Below are 24107 nucleotides of genomic sequence, written 5' to 3'. Positions count from 1 at the left end.
ATAAAAAGGATTATACACCATGACTATGTGGGACTTATCCCAGGAATGCAAGATTGGTTCAACATACAAAAATCTATCAGTGTAGGGGCGCCTGGGTGGCTCAGTAGGTTAAGTGTCTGCCTTCGGCCCAGGTCATAATCCCAGGGTCCTGGGATCAAGCCCTGTGTTGGGGTGCCTGCTCCACAGGGAGCCTGCTTCTCCCTCTCCCTCTGCTTGCCACTCCCCCTGCTTGTGCTCTGTCAAATAAATAAAATCTTAAAAAAATAAATATATCGATGTAATTCATCAGGTAAATAGAGTAAGAAAAAATCATATGGTCATTTCAATAGATGTGGGAAGAGCATTTGAAAAAAATCCAAAACCTTTCTATGACAAAAACACTCAAAAAACTAGGAAAAGAAGGGAAATTCCTCAACATGGTAAGATCATCTACCAGAAACGCACAGTTAATATTGGACTTAATGGTTAAAGACTGGAAGTTTTCCTTCTAAGATCAGGAACAGGGTAAGGATGTTCACTCTTGTCACTTTTTTTTTTCTCGCTGGCTTTGATCAGATCTTTATTCAAAATTAGCTGTCCAAAATGATTTGACTTTTATAGAATTAACCTAAGTTTTTAGGCAGTAGGCTTCTCTGCAGTGGGTTTCTTTTCCTCAGGCTTCTTGTCAGCTGCTGGTTTCTTGGTAGATGCAGCCTTTTTTCCCACCACAGGTTTCTTCTGCTTCTTTACACCAACAGCCTTCTTTCCTTTCTTCCCTACCACAGGCTTCTTGCCTGGAACCCCCTTCTCATCTGATTTGGCTTCTAAGCCTGCTCCTGCCTTATCCATTTGGAGTTTGTGATTCTCGGCCTGGCGAAGAATGGTATTCCGACGCATGGTCTTTGCATATGGGTTTAGCTTCAACGTGATTCTCAGGTTCTTCAGTGAATTCTTCTTTAGGACTCTGCGATGAATCTTCTTGCGTGGTGCTCAGGGGCTCTTTGGATCTCTGGACTTTTCAAGATTCTGCTAAGGTCTGTATTAAGCATCTTATGCATGGGAAGGTTGTAGTTACTCTTGAGGGAGGCAGCCTTACGCCAAGTGCCGTACAGATCGTCTAACTTGCGGAAAGCACTTTCAGTCCAAATGCAGAAATGTCCCACATGCCCACCAGGAGCAAGTTGCAAAATGTTCAGTTTGCTTACATTAAGTAAAGTAATTCCAGGGATGTTTCTGAAGGCCTTGATGATACCGTTGTCTTCACTGTAGATGATGCAGGGTCCCCTGCGCTGGATAGGATGATGGTTTCTCATTTTGCCCTTGCCAGCTTTCATTTGCTGGGAGGCATAGACCTTTTTGATATCATTCCAGGCTTTAAGTTTCTTAAGAAGCAAAACAGCCTCCTTGGTCTTCTTGTAGCCTTCAACTTTATCTTCAACCACCAAAGGAAGTTCAGGAACTTCCTCAATACGATGATCTTTAGACATGACCAGTGCTGGTAAGGCTGAGGCAGCTAGGGCAGAACAGATGGCATATCGCTTCTGTGTTTGTGTTCACTCTGCGATGCCAATGGCGCCAGGTTTTGGTTGGTGCAAACATGCGGCCCCCACGACACATATTTCCAAAAGCACCCTGGCCAGAATGGTGAGTCCCTCCGCCTCGAACTCTGGGAATTCGAGCCACAGCTCTGCCAGTACCCCAAGACTCAGCATGGGTTTGATGACTTGCCAATTCACTGACAGCATACGGCTGTCTGTTGTTTTGCACAAGTTGGTGTGAACAAAGTTCACGATATCAGGTCGAATGGGAGCCTTGAACACAGCAGGCAAAGTAACATTTTTGCCAGATGATTCCCCCTTTTCGGAGTACACAGATATCAATGGATGAGCACACGCCATCACGGGGAGAGGAGAGAGCCACTCTTGTCACTTCTATTCAACACTGTACTAGAGTTTCCAGCTACAGCAAGTAGGCAAGAAAAAGAAATAAAAGTTTTTCATTGGAAAGGAAGATGAGATGATCTTGTATACTTATTTGCAGATGATACAATCTTGTATATAGGAAATCTTAAGGAATCCACAAAAAACATTTAAGAAATTAGTTCAGCAAGGTTGCAGGAAACAAGATAAATACACAAAAATCAATTGTATTTCTGTACACTAGCAATGAATAACCTGAAGAAGAAATTAAGAAAATAGTTCCAATTTATAGTAACATTGAAAATAATGGATAATAGGAAAAATAGGAATAAAATAATAGGAAAAAACTTAACGAAGGAGTGTGACATTTGGACACTGAAAAGGAAAAAAAAATCATCAAAAGAAATTAAAGAAGACCTGAATAAATAAACTAATTGGAAGATCTACACTTGTTAAGCCTGTAGTACTCCCCAGTTGATGGTACAAATTCAATGCAATCCCATCAAATTTCCCACTAGCTTCTTTGCATGAATTGAGAAGTTGACCATAACATTTATATGGAAATGCAAGGGACCCAAACAAGCTCTTGAAAAAGAAAAATAAATTTGGAGGATTCACATCCCAATTTTAAAAACTTACTAGAAAGCTACATTATAAAGACTGTGGTACTGGCATACAGATAGACACAGAGATTAATGAAATAGATTTGAGAGTCCAGAAATAAACCCTCACATTGTGGTCAGTTAATTTTTGTGTTTTTTCCCCCCTGCTTTATTGATGTATGATTGACAAAAGTGTAAGGTATTTAAAGTGTACATCATGGTAATTTGATATATGTATACATTGTGAAAGGGTTTCTATCCTCTATTTAACACATCTGTCACCTCACCACACATTTTTACCTTTTGTGTCTGTGTGTGAGAACATTTTAGTTCTATTCTGTTAGGAAATATCAGGTATATCATACATTCAACAATGTATAATCACCATGTTTTACATTACATCCTCAGACCTTGTTCATCTTATAGCTGAAAGTTTGTATCCTTTTACCAACCTCTCCCTATCTCCCCCATCCATCCTCCTCACTGCAACCACAACTACTTTCTCTACTCTTTGTTTCTATGAGTTTGACCTTTTTTTTTAGATTTCACATATAAGTGATAACATGCAGTATTTGTCTTTTTCTGTCTGGTTTATTTCACTTAGCATAATGCCTTCAAGCTCCATCCATGTTGTTACAAATGGCAAGATGTCCTTCTTTCTCTTTCTCAGGGCTGAATAATATTCCATTGTATATCTATATACCACATTTTCTATATCCATTTATCTGTTGATTGACACAAGATGTTTCTATAACTTGGCTATAGTAAATAATGCTGCAATTAACATGGCAGTGAAGGTAACACTTTTTTTATTTATTTTTTAATTTTTTAAAAAAGATTTTATTTATTTGAGAGAGAGAGAGAGTACAGAGGGAGAGTGAGAAGGAGAAGCAGACTCCCCACTGAGCAGGGAGCCCAACGTGGGGCTTGATCCCAGGACCCTGGGATCATGACCTGAGCCAAAGGCAGATGCTTAACCGACTGAGCCACCTAGGTGACTAATACTTTTTTTTTTTTTAAGATTTTATTTATTTGAGAGAAAGCAGAGCATGTGAGAGAGAGAACACACCAGCGGGGTGTCGGGGGGAGGAGGACAGAGGGAGAGGGAGAAGCAGGCTCCCTGCAGGGAGCCTGATGTAGGGCTCGATCCCAGGACCCTGGGATCATGACCTGAGCCGAAGGCAGATGCTTAACCGAATGAGCCACCCAGCAGAAAATAATACTTTGATATCCTGTTTTCATTTCCTTTAGCTATAGACCCAGAAAGTGGGACTCCTTGATCATATGGTAGTTGTATTTTTAATTTTTGGAGGAACCTCCATACTGTTTTTCATAGTGGCTGCATCAACTTACACAAGGATTCTCTTTTCTCTACATCTTTGTCAACAATCATCTCTTGTCTTTTTGATGACAGCCATTCTAACAGGTGTGAAGTGATATCTCATTGTGGTTTTGATTTGCATTTCCCTGATGATTAGTGATGTTAAGCACCTTATCATGTACCTGTTGGCATGTCTTCTTTGGAAAAATATCTATTCAGTTCTGCCTGTTTTTAAATTGGATTGTTTGGTGGGTTTTTTTGTTTGTTTTTGTTTACTATTGAGTTGTAGGAGTTCTTTATATACTCTGGATATTAACCTGTTATAGATATATGATTTGCAAATACTTTCTCACATTCTGCATGTTGCTTTTCAATTAATTTTTGGAAAGGGTGCCAAATCAGTTCAACAGTGAAAGAATATTATTTTCACCAAATAGTGCAGGAACAACTGGATATCCATATGCAAGAGAATAAGTTAGACCATATATAAAAATTAATTCAAATTTGGGGCACTGGGGTGGCTCAGTTGGTTGGGTGTCTGTCTTCAGCTCAGGTCATGATCTCAGGGTCCTGGGACTGAGCCCTGCATCAGGCTTCCTGCTCAGTGGGGAGTCTGCTTCTCCCTCTGCCCCTCCCCCCACTCATGCTCTCCCTCTCTCTCTCTCTCTCTCAAATAAACAAAAATTAACTCAAAAAGGATCACCAGGGACCTAAATGTAAGAGCTAACACTATAAAACTTAAAAGAAAACAAAGGCATAAATCTTCATGACCTTGGATTAGGCAGTGAAATTTTAGATGGGACACCAAAGGCATAAGCAAAAAAAGAAGAAAAACAGATAAATTCTACTTTAACAACAAAAAATTTTTTTCAAGTAACACCATCAGGAAAATGAAAAGACAGTATTTTACTCTTTTATTTTTTTTAAAGATTTTATTTGTTTATTATATAGAGAGAGCCACCCAGGTGCCCCCAAAAGACAGTATTTAAAACATGTAGGATGTATATCCAGGATATATAAAGAACTCTTACAACTCAAAAATAAAAAGACAAAAATGCAATTTAAAAAATGGGCACAGGATTTGCATAAACCTTACTCTAAAGACCTACAAATGGCCAACAGGCGCGTGAAATGATGTTCAACATCATTAGTCATCATTAGTCATTAGCTGAAAAGGTACCACTTGAAAAACACTAAGATGATGAAAATAAGAAATACAGACAATAACAAGTGTTGGTGATGTGGAGAAATTGGGACCCTCATAAATTGCTGGTGGGAATGCAAAATGATGCAGCCACTTTGAAAAAAAGCTTGGTAGTTTCTCAAAATGTTAAACAAAGAATTACTATGTGAACCAGAAATCCCTCCTAGGTATATAATCAAGGTAACTAAAAACATATATCCACATAAAAACTTGTACATGAATATGAAATTTGTTTATAGCAGCATTATTCATAATAGCCAAAAAGTAGAAACAACCCAAACAACCCAACAACTGATGAATGGATATATAAAATGTGGTCTACACAGGGGCCCCTGGGTGGCTCAGTTAGTTGAGAGTCTGACTTTTGATTTCAGCTCAGGTCATGATCTCAGGATTGTGGGATTGAGCCCCACCTTGGGCTCTGCACTCAGTCGGGAGTCTGCTTAGGATTCTCTCCTCTCCCTCTGCCCCACACCCCACTCACGCTCTCTTCCACTCTCTCTAAAAATAAATAAAATCCTTTAAAAAATGTAGTCTACACGTACAATGTACTATTATAAAAAACTGATATATGCTACAACACGGATGAACTTTGAAAATTTGATGCTAAGTAAAAGAAGTCAGATACAAAAGACCACATATTGTACGATTCCATTTATATGCAATGTCCAGATAGACAGATCCATAGACAGAAAGCAGACTAATGATTGCCAGGAGCTGTGGGGAGTGAGGGATAGAGAATGACTGCAAATAGGTAGGAGCTTTATTTTGGGGGGTGATGCAAACGTTCTAAACTTAGATTAGATGCAAATCACTGAACTGTACACTTTAAATAGGTGTTTTATGATGTGTATATTTTATTTCCATTTTTAGAAGAAGTGAGAAATACCAAAGCTAGGCAAAGGATCCAACACATAGATAATAGAAGTTCTTGAAGAAAGCCAGAACAAAGAAAATAGAAAAAATACTCAAAATTACAATTTATGAAAAATTTCCTGAAATAAAAATGTTGTGAAACTACATATTCAAAGCACACATCACAAACCTGAGTAAATCAATGTCAAATAACCAACATCAAGACATACTGTAATAAAAGTATTGATCTTACAAAGAAAGAAAAAATTGGGGCACCTGGGTGGCTCAGTAGGTTAAGTGTCTCTGGCTTTGGCTCAGGTCATGATCTCAGGGTCCTGGGATCGAGCCCCACATCAGGCTCCCTGTTCAGCGGAGAGTCTGCTTCTGCCTCTCCCTCTGCCCCTCCCCCCATTTGTACTCTCTTTCTCTCTCACTCTCTCAAATAAATAGAATCTTAAAAAAGAAGAAAGAAACAAATCATCTGGCCATATTGGCAAAAAAGAACACATGGGGGGCGCTTGGGTGGCTCAGTCAGTTGGGTGTCTGCTTTTGGTTCAGTTCATCGTCCTGGGGTCCTGGGATCCAGCCCTGCATCACGCTCCCTGCTGCTTCTCCCTCTTTCTGCCCTCCCCCCTACTTGTGCGCTCTCCCTCCATCTCTCTCTCTCTCTCAAGTAAATAAATAAAATCTTAAAAAAAAAAAATACATGACTTATGAGAGAAAGAATATTAGTTTGTCATCAGGCTTCTGGACAGCAATTCTTTATGCCAGAAGAAAATGGAATGACACATTAAAGAAAACGGCAGCCAAGGATTTTACATCCAGCAAAACTGACCTTCCAAGTATAAAGAATGGAGAGAATTTGTTATCAACATGCAACAACTCAGGGAATATTCTTCCTATAAGCCCTAAGGAATTTTCTAGAGGATGAACTTCAGACAACCATAATTACTAGAGAGTGAGGGAAAGACAAGTAGTGACCATTAAATATAAGTTTGTGTGTAAAGCTAAGCCTCAGTGAGGATTGAAGGGGTTATTATTTACAATGGTAGATGCTCTGCCAATGAAGATATAGAACAACCCTTTAAATAAAGAAGGTGAGGAGAGTACATGCAAAAACAATGTTTAACTCTATTTAGTAATCATAATTGGAGGCAGGGTATTACTATTCTTACCCTGAGACTATTGCATGTGTTGTAAAGTAGGATTAAGCAAATGACTAATTATGGAACATTCTAATTCCATAATCCCCTGTATCCTTGAGAACGAAAATTTTCAGTGTGGAAGAAAAGAGATGCAAATGTAATGTAGAAGACCATACATAAAAACCCTGTAGTCCTGAATTTGAATTAGAAATAGCCATATGAACTCATGAAGTATTTTATCTTCATGTGTGGGCATGCAAGTGTGCACTTTTTTTTTTACCCTGCTCTGCTTACGGAAAAGGTGGAGAAATAACCAATAAACATCCTTAGTGGGCAGACTGTACTCTTGAAATACCATTTCCCACTGAAAAAAGGAAATCAGGGCTTCTTGGGGAAATGGCTGATTCCAGGTCTGGGTTTGGGAAAGGTCTCAGATGAACCTGGAACATCTTGACAGACTAGATAATAAGGAAATCAACAGTGACTAGTAGGTTCATGTGAAAAGGACTCAGGAGCCAACTGAAGAAGCCAAAATGGGACAATCTGAGCTTTGACAAGATAAAAACCACACTGGGTTGAAATCCAGCTAATATGTTCACATCTAGGAGTTCATTAAGTGACATTAGAGTAAAACAGATATGAAACCAACTGGGCACTTTCTGAGTATGTCAGAGATGTCCTCATTATCTTGAAATGTGCATAAAGAATCAGGCATATATCCAATCCTTCCAGTATGCCTGCACCACTGTGTAAGTAATAGCTCAGGGGAAGTGTCTCCTCCTCCTCCTACTACTCCTCCTCCTACTATTATTCAACCAATGTATGAAAACAACATGATGGACTTAGATTATCATCACTGTACCACTGCCAGTGAATGAGTGGATCTCTAAGCACTGAGAATAATGGGGACTAACATAAAAAAAGAGTGAAGACCAGACTAGATGTGCTTCTGATGAGAGAACACCCATGGTCTTGCCAAGAGCATAGGACCTAAGTCTGATCCAGTCTCTGGAACCAGCTGGAACTTTGAAGGCTGTACAGAGGGCCCAGCAGTGTGTTGAACTGAACCTTGAGTAAGCAGTCGGCAACAGACTGTGGGAGACGCTACAGGTCCAATGATTTGGATGCTTCACAGATACATGATAAGAAAAATCAGAAGAAGGAAAAGGAACCAAAACTTAAAATACAGAACAAAAATGTTTAAATGGATAAGACTCAACCATAGTATCTATGGATGCACACTTGGATGATGAATCCAAAATGAAGCACAAGGAGTGATTACTATAAAAGTGGGGGTGGGGGTCACTTTTGGAAGAAGCCGGGGGTGGGGATGGAACGACAGGGGCCTCTGAGATGGCTGGAAAAGTTCTAGTTCTGGCCTTGAGTGATAGTTACAAGGGGTTCCCAGTAAAATAATTCATTAAACTATACATTTGTTTTGTGTTATCATCTGTATCTGTTTTATCTTTACCATAAGAAGGTTTTTAGAAACAAAATAAGGTAAAAAAGTATTTAAGATGCCTGTGTTTTTAAGAGTTTTTAAATTTATTTTTAAGTAATCTGTACACCCAGTGTGGGGCTCAAACTCACAACCCCGAGATCAAGGGTCTCGTGCTCTACCGACTGAGCCAGGCAGGTGCCCCTAGTTTTTGATGCCTGTGTTTTTGAAAAGGAGAATGCTAGCGTATTAAAAACGTTTATCAAGGCATGATGCCTCAGTTCCTTTTCGTAAGATTAAAAATTCCTCTTGGTACTGGTGTCATGAAGATGAGTATATGATGCCTTTGGCTCAGGTCATGAGTCCAGGGTCCTGCTCAGCTGGGAGCCTGCTTCTCCCTCTCCTCCCCACTCGTGCTCTCTCTCATGGTCTCTCTCTCTCAGAAGAATAAATAAAATCTTTTAAAAAATTCTAAAAAATTAAAAAAAAATAACTTGGGTCACTCAAATAATCAAATAATAGCTGCATGGTTTATATTAATAATGAGCAATCTCAACCTCAAACCTTGGTCACCTGAGCTGGGCATCTAGCTACAGCCTGTCTGCCTTCACTGTAAGAAGAGAAGATGCTTGAGAGGATTTCTAAGGGTTTTCTCTAGTTCTGTGAGTCTGATGATCATTTTGCTATTATTAATACTTAATATGCATTTTTCTGCATCTCAGCATAGTGTAATTTATTTAAAGGCATGCTGTGAAACACTTTTCTGAAGCGACTATACCCGCCATGATACCCACAGGTCTTCCCTTTACCATTGCTTTTCTCTGGAACTATAGGCATCGATAGGGGATTGGTTAAATGAAGTATGGTGCAGGGGAGCCTGGCTGGCTCAGTCAGAAGCACATGTAACTCTTGATCTCGGGGTTGTGAGTTCAAGCTCCATGTTGGGTGTAGAGATTACTTAAAAAAAAAAAATGTGGTACAATCAAACTATGGATTCCTGTGCATAGGATGAGCTGGACCTATAGTCCTCAGACTGTAGCTAAATTTCTGAGATGAGAGAAATACACACATTTCCAAACAGCATACTGTTATCACAACACTGGGATTTAAAAAAAATTATGGGGGAATACTCATTTACCTTACTATTAGTTTTCTCAGGGAACAGGATTTGGTGAGTGGAAAAATGTTATGGACGAACAGGGGACATTACCTTTTTTTGCGGTTTCTCAAACTTATTTTAAACTTGAAGAATCATACAGTGCATGTAGTAAAATGTCCAGCTTGATGAATTTTCACAAACTGAATACTTAATACAACCAACCCCTTGATAATGAAGCAGAGAAGCCCCAGGCCACAGAAACTCCCTCCTGCCCTCTCCTACTCAGTACCCCTCCCGTCCCCACCTAGGGCAACCACTGTCCTTATTTCTAACTGCTGTTAATTTTTTATGAGCAAGATTACTTCTACGATATAAAACATCAAAAGAAAATAGCTTCCAAGGATTTCACATATTTAACCAACAACAAAACAACATCACCTATTCTAGAAACACAGAAATAAATGGGGGTCCCTAACTGCAAGAAGCTCACAGACTAACGGCTAATAAATATCAGAACCCTAGTAGAAATATGAATCCACTTCTGCCAGTGCAAGGGAATGCTCAAGGAAGCGAAGGAAGGTTTCACAGAAAAGTAGGGCTTTAAAAGATGAGTAGGAGCTTTGTGTTGACCATTGCAAAACGTCCAAGGCTGGAAAGAAACTTTGTAAGTGAGCACAGATGAAAACTAGCTCTTTAAGACACCAGTTTATGGGGAGGTCTGGTTACTGGTTAATCCTACTTGGTTTGGCTTCTGAAGCCGTCAATCAGAATGACATCACTGTTGTTCGGGTTACTCAGGAGGCGTACATTTGCTAGCCAGGTAATGAGGAAAAGGAAGTCTTGGGAAACTGCCACTGGTTGCCCAGGACAGGAAAGCCATGCAGTGTACAGAGGCTGGAAAGCCTTTAATTAAATTCAGCCACTGTAAGAAATACATCTACAGCTTCAGTGTGCCCCAAAGCTGCCCCCTCTGCCAGCAAGTCATGGGCTCAAGGAAGCTGGAGGAAGCACCTGTTAGCATCTCCAATCCATTTACCAACGGGCATCAAGAAAAATGTTCATTCCTCCTCAGACCAACTCAAGGGACGTTCCTTAGGTACAGTGTTTTTTGAGTGTTATATTAAGTGATTCTGTAAACTTTTCCTTCTGTGTTGTAATCACTAAAACTTTTTCTATAAAGATTTATTTTAGAGAAAGAGAGTGCGCGGGGGGGAGGGGGCGGGGGGGTGGAAGGGCAGAGGGAGAAGAAAAGGAAGAGAGAATTTCCAGCAGACTCCCCGCCTGAGCGTAAAGCCAGGTTTGGTTTCGGGGACAGACGCAGCCCAACCAGATCCCATGAGCCTGAGATCATGACCTGAGCTGAAACCAAGATTTGGACAGTTAACCAATCGAGCTACCCAGGCACCCTGAAAACTTTCTAACATGTACTATACAATGTGAGGTTTAGGGGATAATCTTGCCAGTGTTTTGGCATCAAATCCTAAAATGTAGTTCTATTCATTTCATAAAGATAGATGGTGTATGTATTTTTCTAGAGTGATTAGTGAAAGACTATATGAAGAATAAGGGAAGGTCAAACCTGCTTATACAATCTTAAGAGAGGAAAACTGATAGCTTGGAGCTTTTTTTTACTCATAGATTTTGTGCTCAGAGGCTAACTGGGAAAATGACCCAGCAGCTACTCTAATCAAAATAATTTCTTTACTGTGAATTAGTCTGTAATATCTGTGACAAACAGGAACAATGTACAAAGCCTGAAGAAAGGCCACACATCCAGACTCTTCTGCAATAGAGATGAATTAAATTGAAGACCAGAGGTGGTCTATCTCAATTGTGGATACCACCTGACTTTAAGAAAGATTGCAGAAATCAAAAGAAAGGGCTGTGCCTCCTTAGTGTCCCTGTGGAGTTTACAAATGGAATTAGAAGCTGCCCAGCATGAGCCAGGTGTGAGACCATGGACACTACAGAATGAGCATGGTCACGAACATCACTGTGACCCAATGCTGAGACCTCCTGGCCTCTTTGAAATCTACCCTCCCAACTCCCATGTGCCCTCAAGAGCTCTGGTTTGGGATAAGACAGTTGGGGTGGTGTATTCACCTCCCTGCTTACTAACTTCCTTAATTGATTTCCTTCCTGCCTTTATGTGGATGAAATGAACAAAAGTGTGCAGAATGCTGTACCCCTGCCCCTCCTGGAGGCCACAGGGTGCAGAGAGAACAGCGCTGCCTGTGCTGCCACAAAGCCCCCAATTCCTATCCCTGTTCAGACCAGCTCCAGACCCTCCAGTCTCTGTTCCTCATCTGCAAATTGAGGGTCCTGCTGACCTTGCGAGGTGGTGAGGTTCAGCGATAAGGCAGATAAACCTGGCCCAGGCACCAGTCACGATGTTGAGCCAACATACTCCTTTTCCATCCTATTCTTTTGTTTTTTTTTTAAGATTTTATTTATTCATTTGAGAGAGAGAGCATGAGAGAGTCAGAGGGAGAAGCAGACTCCCTGCGGAGCAGGGAGCCCGATGCAGGCCTCGATCCCGGGACTCCAGGATCATGACCTGAGCCGAAGGCAGCCGCCCAACCGACTGAGCCACCCAGGCGCCCCTTTCCATCCTATTCTTATACTCAGTTCTGAATATAACTGGCAGAACCTGCATTTCCCTTATCTGAATCATGAAGCCCAAAATGTTTTATAAGATCCCCTCATTCATGCTAACTTGGAGTATTAACTGGCTGGATCCCAAAAGCTTTTGAATAAAGTGATTAAAATTCAGAATTTATTTGCTGTAACATTGGTTCATTCAACAAATCCTTACTGAGCAGCTGTGTGTGAGAAACGCTAGGGATGTCACAGTGAAGGAGCCACAGCCCTGCTTTCTAGAACATGATAGGCTTTCAGGTGGGCCCCTCATAAGCATTTATTTATTCTATGATGTGGTAGCAATACTGATGAGCCTAGCCTTGCTTGGCATCAGCAGAAGGGAGGTGGTGATGTTGAAACAGGTTATATGCTTTGGCATCCTCCCATCCCCACAGACCAGGATCTGCAGAAACCAAAGTAGTCCCTTGCCCACCAGACCTTCTAAGGACAATTTCCAAACTATTCCTTTCCCTCTCATCTAATTTCCAAAACCTCAGGACTGATTCCCACAACTCACCTTGAGACAGTTTCACCTACTTTGTAAAAGAAAACCCGCAATAACCCAAAGGATTCACCGAGGTTCTCATCAAACTCTCAGGTCTGCCACATATGGTTGTGCAGATTGTGGACTGCACAAAGCTGCCTTGCCAAGGTGGTTTTGGGTCCTGAAACTCAGTCTGCACCACACTTGCCAAGCCAAACACTCTGGGCAGAGCTGTATCTGCGGGAGGAAGGGGAACCTTTTCTTAATTTATACAAAGGTGTGGTATGGGAGAGGAATGGCCCTGCCACTATGACATGCTTTTGTAACATTCTATATTTTTTCCCCCTTAAGAGCAGTCAACTATTAAAAGCTTGTTAAACTGGAAGTCTTCTCTGGAAGCGAGCAAACTCCAAGAGGGCAGAGACCTCGTCAGTCTTATTTCCTGTGGTGCCACTGGCCCTTTACTTCAAATGACAGGCCCACAGTTCCCACTGTAAACACCTGTGCAGGACTGAGAAACCACCGAAGGACGCGGGGAGGGAAGGAACAGCTGAGATTTAGGCAGGAGACAAAGTGCAGTGACACACTGGGGCAGTGATCTCAAGGTAGATCACACCGTAAGTGCAGCACTCTAGTCAGACTGGTACTATTTTGCCCAGCTTCATTCTCAGCCTCTGAACCCACGGGGTCTCAAAACACTCAGAGTGGCTGCAACAAGATGACCTGCAGGATCACTCTGAAGGTGGGGCAGCTGTTTGTCTTCTTGGACATCTTGAAGCCTGGGATTGCTTGCTTTCATGAGGAACCTGCAGTCTCATGAAGGAGCTTTATCATCTAACAATTACCTCTGATTTATTCGACACCTGTATGTGGCAGGTACTTGACAGGCATTTTATTCTTACAACCAGCTTGCTGGAGGTTTATGATATTCCCATTTTATAGATGAGGAAACTGAGATCAGAGAAAGTGACTTGCTAATGTCCCAGGGCTAGTAAGTGATGGCTTGGGATTGTACACGAAGGTTAATCATATGGAGTCAGAGATTTAATGAATAGTCTCAGGTAAAGAGTAATTTCAGGAAGCAAGGGCTGTCCAGGAAAAGTGGGCCATGGGCTACAAAGACCAAAAGACACTATTTCAGTTTTGATGGTAGAGGTCCGCTGAGATGCACTCAGGATCCTTTCCCCGGTCAGCCTGATGAACAGGCTGTAACCTCACCTACAAGGAAGAAGGATTCAACAACTGACCTCCAGGTGCACCCCTCTGCTGGGGAGCCAGGAGTTAAGCTGATTTTATGCTCCAGCAGGGCTGGCCTTCCAGCACACTTTAGTGCGTCTGTGTGTGGGGGCTTTAGTAATAGTAATGGGGGGAGGGCTAGAAAAGCCAGGTGGGGGGTCAGGGGAGTATTTTCTACCTCAAATATACTCTTGGCTCAACCAGTTTTGAAACAGTGCTTCCACTTGCCTGGTCACTGATGGCAAGTTCTGGCACCAGCCAAGATCAAGCTCCTACTTTAAATACCGACTCTTCATGTTTCTTTCAGGGAGTACGACGGAAGGTCCGATCTTCATGTCGGAATAACCAATACAAATGGTGAGTGCACTGCTCGAGGCAGCAGAAACTGATCTGTGAACAGAAACCCAGGACTGGGTTTTTGGACTCAGATTTACCCACATGAGCCGTCAAATGTATGACCCACTGTCTCAGTGGAAATTTAGTGCTGATTTAAGGAAACCAGATAGACCCCCTTGTACATAGAAAACTTCAACAGGAACATTTGGAGAGGATTATCCTGGCTCTATTATTGTCTCCATCTGCTGGGGGCAACTTCTCGGAGTTGAAGAGCAGGTGGAGCAAGACCTGGGTTTTCCTGAAAGAAATGATGTGCAGAGGGCAGGAGAGGCAGGGGCTCCAACACCCTCGATCCTCTCTGACTCTAGGTGGGTGGCTCCCTCTCCAGCCTGAACCTGGAGGGGATCCTAGGGCCTCTCCTGGTCTCCTGCTCTCTGACAGTCATCGGAAAGTACGATCTGGCTAACTTCATGTAAAGTGACTGTGGTGGTGGCTGCCGTTTCCTGACAACCTCTTCTCACAGAGATGCATCTTCCCTTAAGCCTCCCCTCCGCGTGACTCCAGTTTCGCTTGCAGGAGTTGTGTATAATTACACCATGCACGGCGTCCAGCGAGATGAAGCAGGGTGGGAGCAGAGTGTAAGCATCCCGTTACTGCAGCCTGGCATGTTTGGACTGATGGATCAGTGGGACAAGTACCTGGAAGACTTCTCCACCACGGGGGCCTGGCTGCCCCAGAGGTACAGGCCAGCAGGGACCACCAGCTCCCTGGCCCTCGTTCCCCACGCAGGTGTGACCCCAGCTCACAGGACTCTTAAGCTCTGTCTACTTTGTGTTGAGCCTGTACTGAGATGGTAGTGCCTGTAACAAAGTGTAAGCAGGGGTTGAATGATTTTGGGTTTTCTGCAGAGGTGAGCCAGTGTACATTTACACAACAGAGTCACCGTATCTTAAGAACCAAAAAGACTACAACCTAGTACTCCAGTTATTTGATTAGACATTTTTACATACTTAACATTTAATACGTACAGCAAAAGCCATATTACAGTCCCTTAAAATTTTAAAAAAATGTTTAAAATGTAAAAAATACCTAACACTCCTTTTTATGATTTAGCAATTTTGAAATTTATTTCTCAATTTCTTGCTCCCTCAACACTTTAGATATATAGCATACCTGTGGACCTAATTGTTTTGAGGCTTCCCTTAAAATAAGTATAGACACTGGGATACCCTAAAACTTAGAAATGGAACTCCCTTTCTAAAATGTCAGTTCCCCACGTTGGCAGTTTCTGTACAACTTAAGTCAGCACTCGGAACCTCTAGGCGCGTCCACTCCTATCTTAAGTTTCGAGCAGAAATAGCCCGAACTGCCAAGTGTCCCTCAGAACTGCACTCTGGGAGCTCAGTCGTCCAGGGGGCCATTAGATCCAGTGCGCGGGGAGCCCAACCTCAACCCTGCAAGTCCCTCAGCGGCTTCACGGCCTGTGCCTGAGCCGCTTTGAAACCTCAGCCTCCCCTTCTCCCCGTGCTTGTTTCCTAAGGTATGAAGAAGACCGTCACAACTGCTACAGTTACACCCTCACATTCATTAACTGCATTCTGACCACAGAAGGCAAGGAGCAACTGGGCAAAGACGAGTTCATTGAGAAGTATGTGGTTCCAAGGACGAGGAAGGCCTCCAAGTACATCACACTGTACCGGGTGATAGAAGAGCGTGGCTTCTACGTGACCGACCACCCTGATGATGAGACAAACCCTCCTGAGGGGAGCGGTGCGTGCTGAGCGCACTAAGAGCAGAAGGACAGCACCCGTTAGTCGGTATGAGGGATTTCTACGTGTGTTCAACTGTGGTTAGTAACAAGGTGTTAAGGCTTTCTTGGTAGCACATTTCTATCTATTGCGGTATAAGTGTTTATGAAATGAATAAAAATTGCCCTGGGTTTTAAAAGTTATATGCATTACAACTAAATTATTCTCATAATGGTTCGGTTTTTAAACTGAGGCTCCATGTTACAGCATAAAGTGGCAGCATCTTTTATTTGCAGAACAATGAAAGTTATTCCTATAATTAAAGCTGAACAAATTCACTTTTCCATGTGAACCCAGAAAGTGGGGATTAGGGGCGCCTGGGTGGCTCAGTCATTAAGCGTCTGCCTTCGGCTCAGGTCATAATCCCAGGGTCCTGGGATTGAGCCCCGCATCGGGCTCCCTGCTCCGTGGGAAGCCTGCTTCTCCCTCTCCCACTCCCCCTGCTTGTGTTCCCTCTCTTGTGGTGTCTCTCTCTGTCAAATAAATAAAGTCTTAAAAAAGAAAAAGTGAGGATTTTAGAAAGGTGAGCGAGACACAATTTATGAAGTTCTCCTGTTTTTATTTAAAAAGCATATGGTAACCTTTTGACAGTCAGTAAGAGTAAAAGAAAGAAAAAAAAGAAAGAGAGAAGCAAGGAAGCAAGGAGGTTTTCTGAATCTAAGTTAGGAAATGGGCCCCACTTCTAAACTAGCTTTTCTGAGCCTATATGCAAAGTGGATGGCAATTCCTCAAGTCAGTCTGTTTCCCTCTCATATTACTTGACCTGACATGAGTTGACCAAGGCAAAGTATATCCCCTGTCTACTGTATTTATTTATTTAGAAAAAAATTTTTTTTTAAGATTTTTTATTTATTTATTTGAGAGAGAGAATGAGATAGAGAGAGAGCATGAGACGGGGGAGGGTCCGAGGGAGAAGCGGACTCCCCGCTGAGCAGGGAGCCCGATGCGGGACTCGATCCCGGGACTCCGGGATCATGACCTGAGCCGAAGGCAGTCGCCTAACCAACTGAGCCACTCAGGCGCCCTGTATTTATTTATTTTTAAACTTTATTTAAAGTAATCTCTATACGCAACATGGGACTCAAACTCACAACTGTGAGGTCAGGAGTGGCATGTGCTTCTGACTGAGCCAGCCAGGTGCCCCTCCCCTGCCTACTTTAAAAGCAGAATTCAGGAAAGACACAATGAAAGGTCGACTTCTTTCTTTAATACCTTCAGGGGGAGGAAGGGGATAACTGGGATGAGTAACTATAAAGAAATGGGGTGATTTTTAACAACCACATCAGAATTTGTCTACCCAAAAGATCACTGAACTTTAAATAGCCAAGGAGCAAAACATTTCAGCATTCCTCTCTGGAAACTGCTTCCAGAATTCACTTTGTTCTTGACCAAATGTGATATACTAACACACCTAAACTTACTCCCCAGCTATGGCACCAAATAAATGTCTAATTTCCAAAAACCAAATCCATCTTCAAGGAACCAATAATTTACTCATAACAGATATTTAGAGGGGCGCCTGGGTGGCTCAGATGGTAAAGTGTCTGCCTTTGGTTCAGGTCATGATCCCAGGGTCCTGGGATCGAGCCCTGAGTCAGGCTCCCTGCTCAGTGCAGAGCCTGCTTCTCCCTCTCCCTCTGCCCATCCCTCTGCTTGTGCTCTCTCGCTCTCTGTCAAATAAATAAAATATAAAAAAAAAGATATTTAGAAAACTTGCTATAGATCCTTAAGGGCTGTTTCCAAAAACGTATTTGGGTAATGCTTCAGCACTTGGTAACTTCAGTGGGAAAAAAAATGCATAGCACACGGTTTGCATCTATACGTTCAGGTATTTTTAAGAAAAACAAAACTTCCCACCCAGAATGATACCACTTTAAACAGAAGCATGACTACTATTCTGTGGTGTTCAAGAAGTCATAAAGGCTTCACTGGGTAAAGATGAAAAAAGTGTTGAGTTTGGGAAATATTCTAATTTGTCCCTATTCTCTTAACACACTATTTTGGGACTCTACTTCTCTGGTCTAGTTGTTTACCAATTATTGATAATCAGAGCAGCTGCATTTAATGAGTATCATTAAAGATTCCACACCTGCATAAACTTCTTAATCTTTCTTCCCTTTTAATCCTTAAGACCACCTTGTGAGGTAGGTACGAACAATATGCCTATTTTACAGATGAAGAGGGCAACTGAGGAAATGACTTGCCCAAAGTCCCACAGTGAGAAAACCAGAGATCACACCTAGGTTTGACTGTAAAGGCTGTGCACTTAACTCCCTGGGCCACACCACAACCTAAAAGCAACCAATGGTACCTAGGATGTGTGGCAACTGGGTCGCCGATTTGCAGTCATTAAGGAAGATAAAGGAGAAAATAAAGATTTTGCTTTCATTGACATTCAAATATGGAAAGGAAATAAATAATACGTCATATAGCAATTCAGATAAAATAAAATAAGGATTGTTAATGTTAGAAACGCCAAGTTCATGATTTCTCTTAGTGTTTCACTCCTTGATTTTCAAACAAAGCTTTCATGGTCCCCAGCCCTTGTTTTAGGGGCTGCTCTCCAGCCTGGGGGTGACCACAGCAGTAGTCAGCCTATTTCTTCTTTCACTTCAGGAGGCCACAAATTCCCTCTGGTAAAAATCACAGTACCACTCAACAAGCTTTACCCCTAATAAAGGAAATTAAGCATTGAAATAACACCAATAGATGGCAATGTTGCTCAGTTTTGCAGAATTATGACCCAAGACTCCTTCCATTAAGTTTCTTTTATCATACCAGCGAAATGCTAACTGAAGGACCAGGAGATTCAGCATTGGCACCAACTCTGCTTCCCAGAAGAGTTCTCCCTGGCAGCCCACCCACAACGTGCCTCTTCATCTCATCCCCTGGTGCTGCCCTGGGCACACGTCTAGTCCTGACCAACACTCACGCAATGACCGACCACTCTTCACAGCAAGGTCATAAAGTTTGCCTCAGTATTACTGACTTGAAAGTCTAAAATGATCCACCCAAAGGCATCTTCCCAAAGCCTTGAGAGCATTCATGAATTACTCCTATCACCAGGAAAACCCAATAAACATTATTTAAACACACACACGCGCACACACACACACACACACACACACACACAATGGCTGTATCTGGCTCGCTTTGTACAGGTGCTTACTACAACTCTCTCTGTCTCCAGAGCTCTCTTTACTTTACCTCAAACTCTTCTTCTGGCACCTCCTTCTCCACTGTGTCACCTACCAGGGCATAAAAATTGGCTATGCATCTCCTAGAGAAAACAATTATGGCAGTGCTTACATTTTGGTTTCTCTGAAAGGGAAAAAAGTATACCCAAGATGTGCTAGAACCATTCCTTGGTCATTTCATTTAGTTTGCAAAACACACTCAGCAGGTAGTAATTATCCCCATTTGACAGGTGAGCAAATAAGGTTCAGAGGCAAGGCTCCCAAGGTCACCACTGTTTCCCTAGTGTAGACTTGGAATTTGGACCCAGGTTTTCTGATTCCACTTTTTCTACTTTATCAGAATGTGACATTTAAAAGTTAGGAAGAGGGGGCGCCTGGGTGGCGGAGTCAGTTAAGCATCTGACTCTTGATTTTGGCTCAGGTCATGATCTCAGGGTCGTGTGATCGAGCCCCATGTTGGGCTCTGTGCTCAGGAGGGAGTCTGCTTGAGATTCTCTCTCAACACCCCCCACTCTCTAAAATAAATAAATAAATCTTGAAAAAATAAAAGTTAGGAAGAAGACTACCTGTGTAATATTATTTCTGAAAATGTAAAGATTCTAAAAAATCTTAAATTCTTGCAACCTTTCACTTAAACAATTACTTTGAAATAAAAAAATACTACCTCAGTTTAACAGTTTCACAGATGTGTTTTCATATTATGTATTCTTAAGGCATCCCTGTATTTCACAAAATGGCAGAAAGACAGTTTTTTCAGCTTCTATATAAGAAAGCAAAGATTTAAGATAAATTGGGAGGTTTATTTTTATTTTTCAAAGATTTATTTATTTATTTTAGAGAGAGACACACACACACACACAGTGACAGCAAGAATGGGGGGAGGGGCAGAAACTCAAGCAGACTCCCCGCTAAGCGCAGAGCCCAACACTGGGCTCAACCCCATGACCCATGAGATCACAACCTGAGCTGAAATCAAGAGTCGGACGCTTAACTGACTAAGCCACCCAGGTGCCCCAAATTGAGGGGTTTAAATATCTCTCAATTTTAGAAATGGACCTCAGTTTTAAGGAAGTTAACATTCATGGTTTAATTACTGGAGTCTGTAATCAGATTTTTAAAAATTCAATTCAAAGTTGGTAAAATCGTAAATGGAAGGTGGGTGGTAGGGAGAAGACACCTCATTTATTTTTAACCCATGTGCTCCCCAACAAAGGGAAAACTAAGCTAAAAATCACATTCAAGTAAACAGTAACTTAAAAAACAACAAAAATGCTTTAACGATAAGGGGAAAAAAAAGGCAAAATTTTATTCCACAAGGAACAGTGCCTTTTCAGACCTGTGTACTATGTTCAAAAAGGAAGAGAAACCTAACCAACTCCACCCTGGCAAACCTGCCTAAAACCATGCCCCATTCATGTTAGTTTAATCCCTGCCAAGCATAATGTTATGAACTAATTACTTTCTAGAACTGAATCTCCTTACAGGGGAACTTAGGACAGTAGAGGCACAGATGTCACTATTTCCCCTCAGTTTGGGAATGGAGTCAGAAAATGTCAGCCTCTAAAATGGAAGCTAAGAGAATCATCATAAATAATCAACTGCACAAAGAACTGCTTTAACAGATGGTAGGAACGGTGGTTCTTACGACATGGTGCTTCCTTTTGCCCCCCCAAAACGAATCCACATGGCTGGAAGTGACTGAAAGTCATCTGTGCTGTATTTCTGATTTCACATGCTTTTCTAAGCTGGTGTCACTTCAGCTGTGGAGATCTTGTAAAGGCACTAAACCCAGGACCGAGAGCTCTTGGGTCAATTCCTCTACTTGCACTTCGTGGTGGTGGTGTGTGGTGGCCACGTCTCTGAGACTCAAACCTTCATCCTAGGAAAAGTTTTCAATTAGCAATAATCGCGCCTCGGATAAACCTCATTGGCTATGATACTGCCACTGCACAAAGCTCAAACCTTCATCCTAGGGAGGGTCCCCCCATTTGAACTCAAAAGTCTGTTGTGGGAGAAGAACAGAGGTGTCTGCCCCATCTTAACCCCCACTATCTGAATATTTGCTGTAACAATTTTGCAAAAAGATGGTATACCATATTGGCTATCCATAAATAAATAAATAAATAAAATAATGAGTCTGTGAGTCTGCAGCAAAATCACTCAAGTAGTGTCTGGAGCACACAGTGTGTGCTGGTCTTAGCTGACTGACTGCCCAATGCCTGTGCTGTTTAGATGTGTGGTGGATGGTGACATCATTTCCTCCGCTTTATTAAGTAAAAATGTCTGCTATGGAAGTGGAAAAACCTATGAAGAAAGTAGGTGAGTTTTAAAGACCTAGGAAATCCCCTTTCTTAGAAGGAGAAGAAAAAAAAGAAGTGATAATGTATTGAGAAAGGTGATCATATAAAAGAATCTTGGCCAAACACGTGTTCCCCCTTTGTTTGTGTATGGTTTTTTGCACTGGGTGACAAAATAGAACTTACAAAAAATGTGTTGGTTCCACAAAGTTTCATGGTGTTCTTGCGTGTGGCGTGCTACACTTATAAAGCCAGTGAAATTCTTGTATGGAGGGTGCACGGCTGGTCAGCGTGATGCCACTGAGCACGTGCAGCTACAGTGGGCAGCTTAGATGCCTTGGGAGAGCTGGAGAGTGATGGAGCAGAGGGAGGATTTGGTGAAGAATTCCTTTTAAAGCAAGACTGGAAGGTTCAAGATTTAAGAACCACGTAAACACACTTTGAAGAGAGCAGGTGAAGCAACTTCTGTTCTCAGTGAGGCGGCAGCATCCCCCCCAGTGAACCACAGCCACTCCTGAAGGTGTTTTTATCACAGAGCAAATTTCCAATCTTGCTGAACCTAAGCTTTTTTTTTTTTTAAAGAAAACACGCCATCTGTTACATCTATTTCAGAAGATAAGAAAAAAGTTCCAGGACATAATGCATCTAAAGATAAACTAATCCCGCTTTTAGCTGGTAACTGTGAGGCTCATGTAAACCAAAACTTTTGCTGGTACATCATTCCAGAACCCCAGGGCCCTTGGGTAATGCTCAAGAGTGCACGGCCTGCTACATGACGTTCAGACTGTATACGTGAAGAAGGAATATCTTTCCTTCAAGGCTTGTCTAAAGATGATGCTTTTGGACACCCTTCTAGAGCTTTCAGTTAGAAACAATACCGGTGTAGTCTTGTGGCTTTTCTATATCTTTATTGTACCCATTACATGAAGGGAGTCCCCACAACGTTGAAGGCACACTAGCTGATGATAAGATATGTGATGTGGAGTGCTCACAGGAGGATAGTACTTTGATGAAGGATTCACAGAAGAGTTTTTACCAGAAAAGCACATGATGCACTGATCAGGCTTGGAGAGAAATGTCACCACCAATGACAAATGAAATAGGGGAAAAAAAATTTTTTTATTTTTGCTGACTTTCAGGGTTTTGAGAAATTTTTGCTGACTTTCAGGGTTTTGAGAAAGTGATGCTTCAAAGCCAAGTCTTTTACTTTGCTAAGGAGCCTGGAGAAAGCAAAGAAGGTAGTAAAAATGTTGAACTATTAGCATCACCAATGAAGAGCAAAAGGACTTGATACTAAGAAGCTCTTTCAAGGTGATGGTCATTACTGGTCTGAGATGGGGAAAAGGAGGACAACCTCCCTCATTTGAATGCCAAATCTTTAAAACGTAGACCGTGCAGATATAATGGTTCTGTTGCGAGAGAGCAGGATCATGCCGTGAACAGAAGCACTGCGTTAACAAACACAACCATAAGCAGAATCTCGGGCTGCCGGGAGCTCCAGGACCATGCGTCAGAGGAACGCACACAGATGCCCGCCTTAGTCATCTCGCAGCTTCCGGCTCTTACCGTCCACTTCAGGGTGTTTAGTGCTAAGGAGAAGACTGCCTAACCAATTTGAAAAAGGCTAGGTTTATTGTGTTTTGCCACATGCTAATTGCATTCATTATGTATCTCCATAATTTCGCCACATTTTTTAATTTTATGACAAGTTCACTGAAGCACGATGCCATTTTTATCTAATACTGTACAATACTGCTGTGTACTATACACAAACATGTCCACCAGTGAGTTCACTGAGAGTTAGAGATTAGGTTTTAAAGGCTTTATGACTCGTAAATCCTTGACAGACATTAAACGGATTTTTAAGCGTTCGAGGAATTGGTTCAAGTTCTTAGATAAGGTGAGACACATTATTTGTTCCGTTTAACATAATGGAACACAGGGTCTCATAATGGAACACAGGATTGGAACACAACCCCCAAATCTCCTCTCCGGCACTCTTTCAGGAACAGACTGGAGGTGAGTAACAAGAGACACATGTGTACACAAGCGTTTGCGAAACAGTACTGTGCCGCGTAAATGTAAACTACTGTCATTTTCAGGTAAAATCAGAGAGTAACAGAATTTTCCTGTTGCTGGAAAAGTCCTCTTGGGACTCATCTAGTCTGACCTGTTTACTAAATGGATGAGGACACAGGCCCACAGAAGAGAAGCTCAGCATCAGTTGGGAGTCAGTGACTGACCCAAGGACAGAATCTGAAGGCCAGCACAGAGCTCTTTTTTCTCCCCTGTGTAATTTTATCTTGTAAAATACTAACCGCTTTTTGGTGCTGGGACTGCTATGCCCTTTAAAACTTTTCAATTATTGGGCGGTTATAATGAGAGTACTCTTTACCTCCACTGAACTTGGCTTACTGTAGGACACCCAATAGTATTTGTTGGTAAATCAGAATTCTGAGGTTGAATTGTTAAAGTTCGTCTTGGTCACTCCTCTCTCGTGAAGAAACCCAACGGCTTAGAATCACCTCCTGTAGCCAATAAAAAGAA

General features: G+C 42.0%; 2 protein-coding genes and 2 pseudogenes across 6 annotated transcripts in view; 1 reads left to right on the top strand and 3 right to left on the bottom strand.

The window, feature by feature from the left end:
* Positions 1-241: 241 nt before the first annotated feature.
* LOC113917787 lies at positions 242-24063 on the bottom strand (annotated as a pseudogene).
* Positions 10441-16344, top strand: MKRN2OS (MKRN2 opposite strand). The gene is made up of 4 exons (XM_027585792.1): positions 10441-10658; positions 14230-14279; positions 14835-14997; positions 15799-16344. Exons 1-4 carry the CDS (start codon positions 10441-10443, stop codon positions 16037-16039), a joined length of 672 nt encoding a protein of 223 aa, XP_027441593.1. The 3' UTR covers positions 16040-16344.
* Positions 20226-24107, bottom strand: part of TSEN2 (tRNA splicing endonuclease subunit 2) — a 49680-nt gene continuing 45798 nt past the window's right edge. For 2 of the 5 annotated variants that reach the window (XM_027585790.1, XM_027585791.1), the window contains exon 12: positions 22661-24088. In XM_027585790.1, the coding sequence (XP_027441591.1) occupies positions 24029-24088 (60 nt within the window). In that variant the 3' untranslated portion in view covers positions 22661-24028. Of the gene's footprint in view, positions 21143-21746; positions 21907-22458; positions 24089-24107 lie in introns of those variants that run through there. The other 3 variants (XR_003518357.1, XR_003518358.1, XR_003518356.1) reach the window with 3 other exon arrangements.
* Positions 21137-21220, bottom strand: LOC113918980 (annotated as a pseudogene).

The sequence above is a fragment of the Zalophus californianus genome, chromosome 1, assembly GCF_009762305.2.
Source record: "Zalophus californianus isolate mZalCal1 chromosome 1, mZalCal1.pri.v2, whole genome shotgun sequence".
NCBI classification, from domain to species: domain Eukaryota; kingdom Metazoa; phylum Chordata; class Mammalia; order Carnivora; family Otariidae; genus Zalophus; species Zalophus californianus.
This window is presented reverse-complemented; position numbering and strand designations above follow the sequence as displayed.

Bases quoted from the DNA above. Each gene is read 5' to 3' on its own strand.
- MKRN2OS (XM_027585792.1), top strand. From the start codon at position 10,441: ATGCAGTGTACAGAGGCTGGAAAGCCTTTAATTAAATTCAGCCACTGT. The intron at 14,280-14,834 runs GTGAGTGCACTG...TTTCGCTTGCAG, and splicing joins CGGAATAACCAATACAAATG to GAGTTGTGTATAATTACACC. The intron at 14,998-15,798 runs GTACAGGCCAGC...TTGTTTCCTAAG, and splicing joins GGGGCCTGGCTGCCCCAGAG to GTATGAAGAAGACCGTCACA.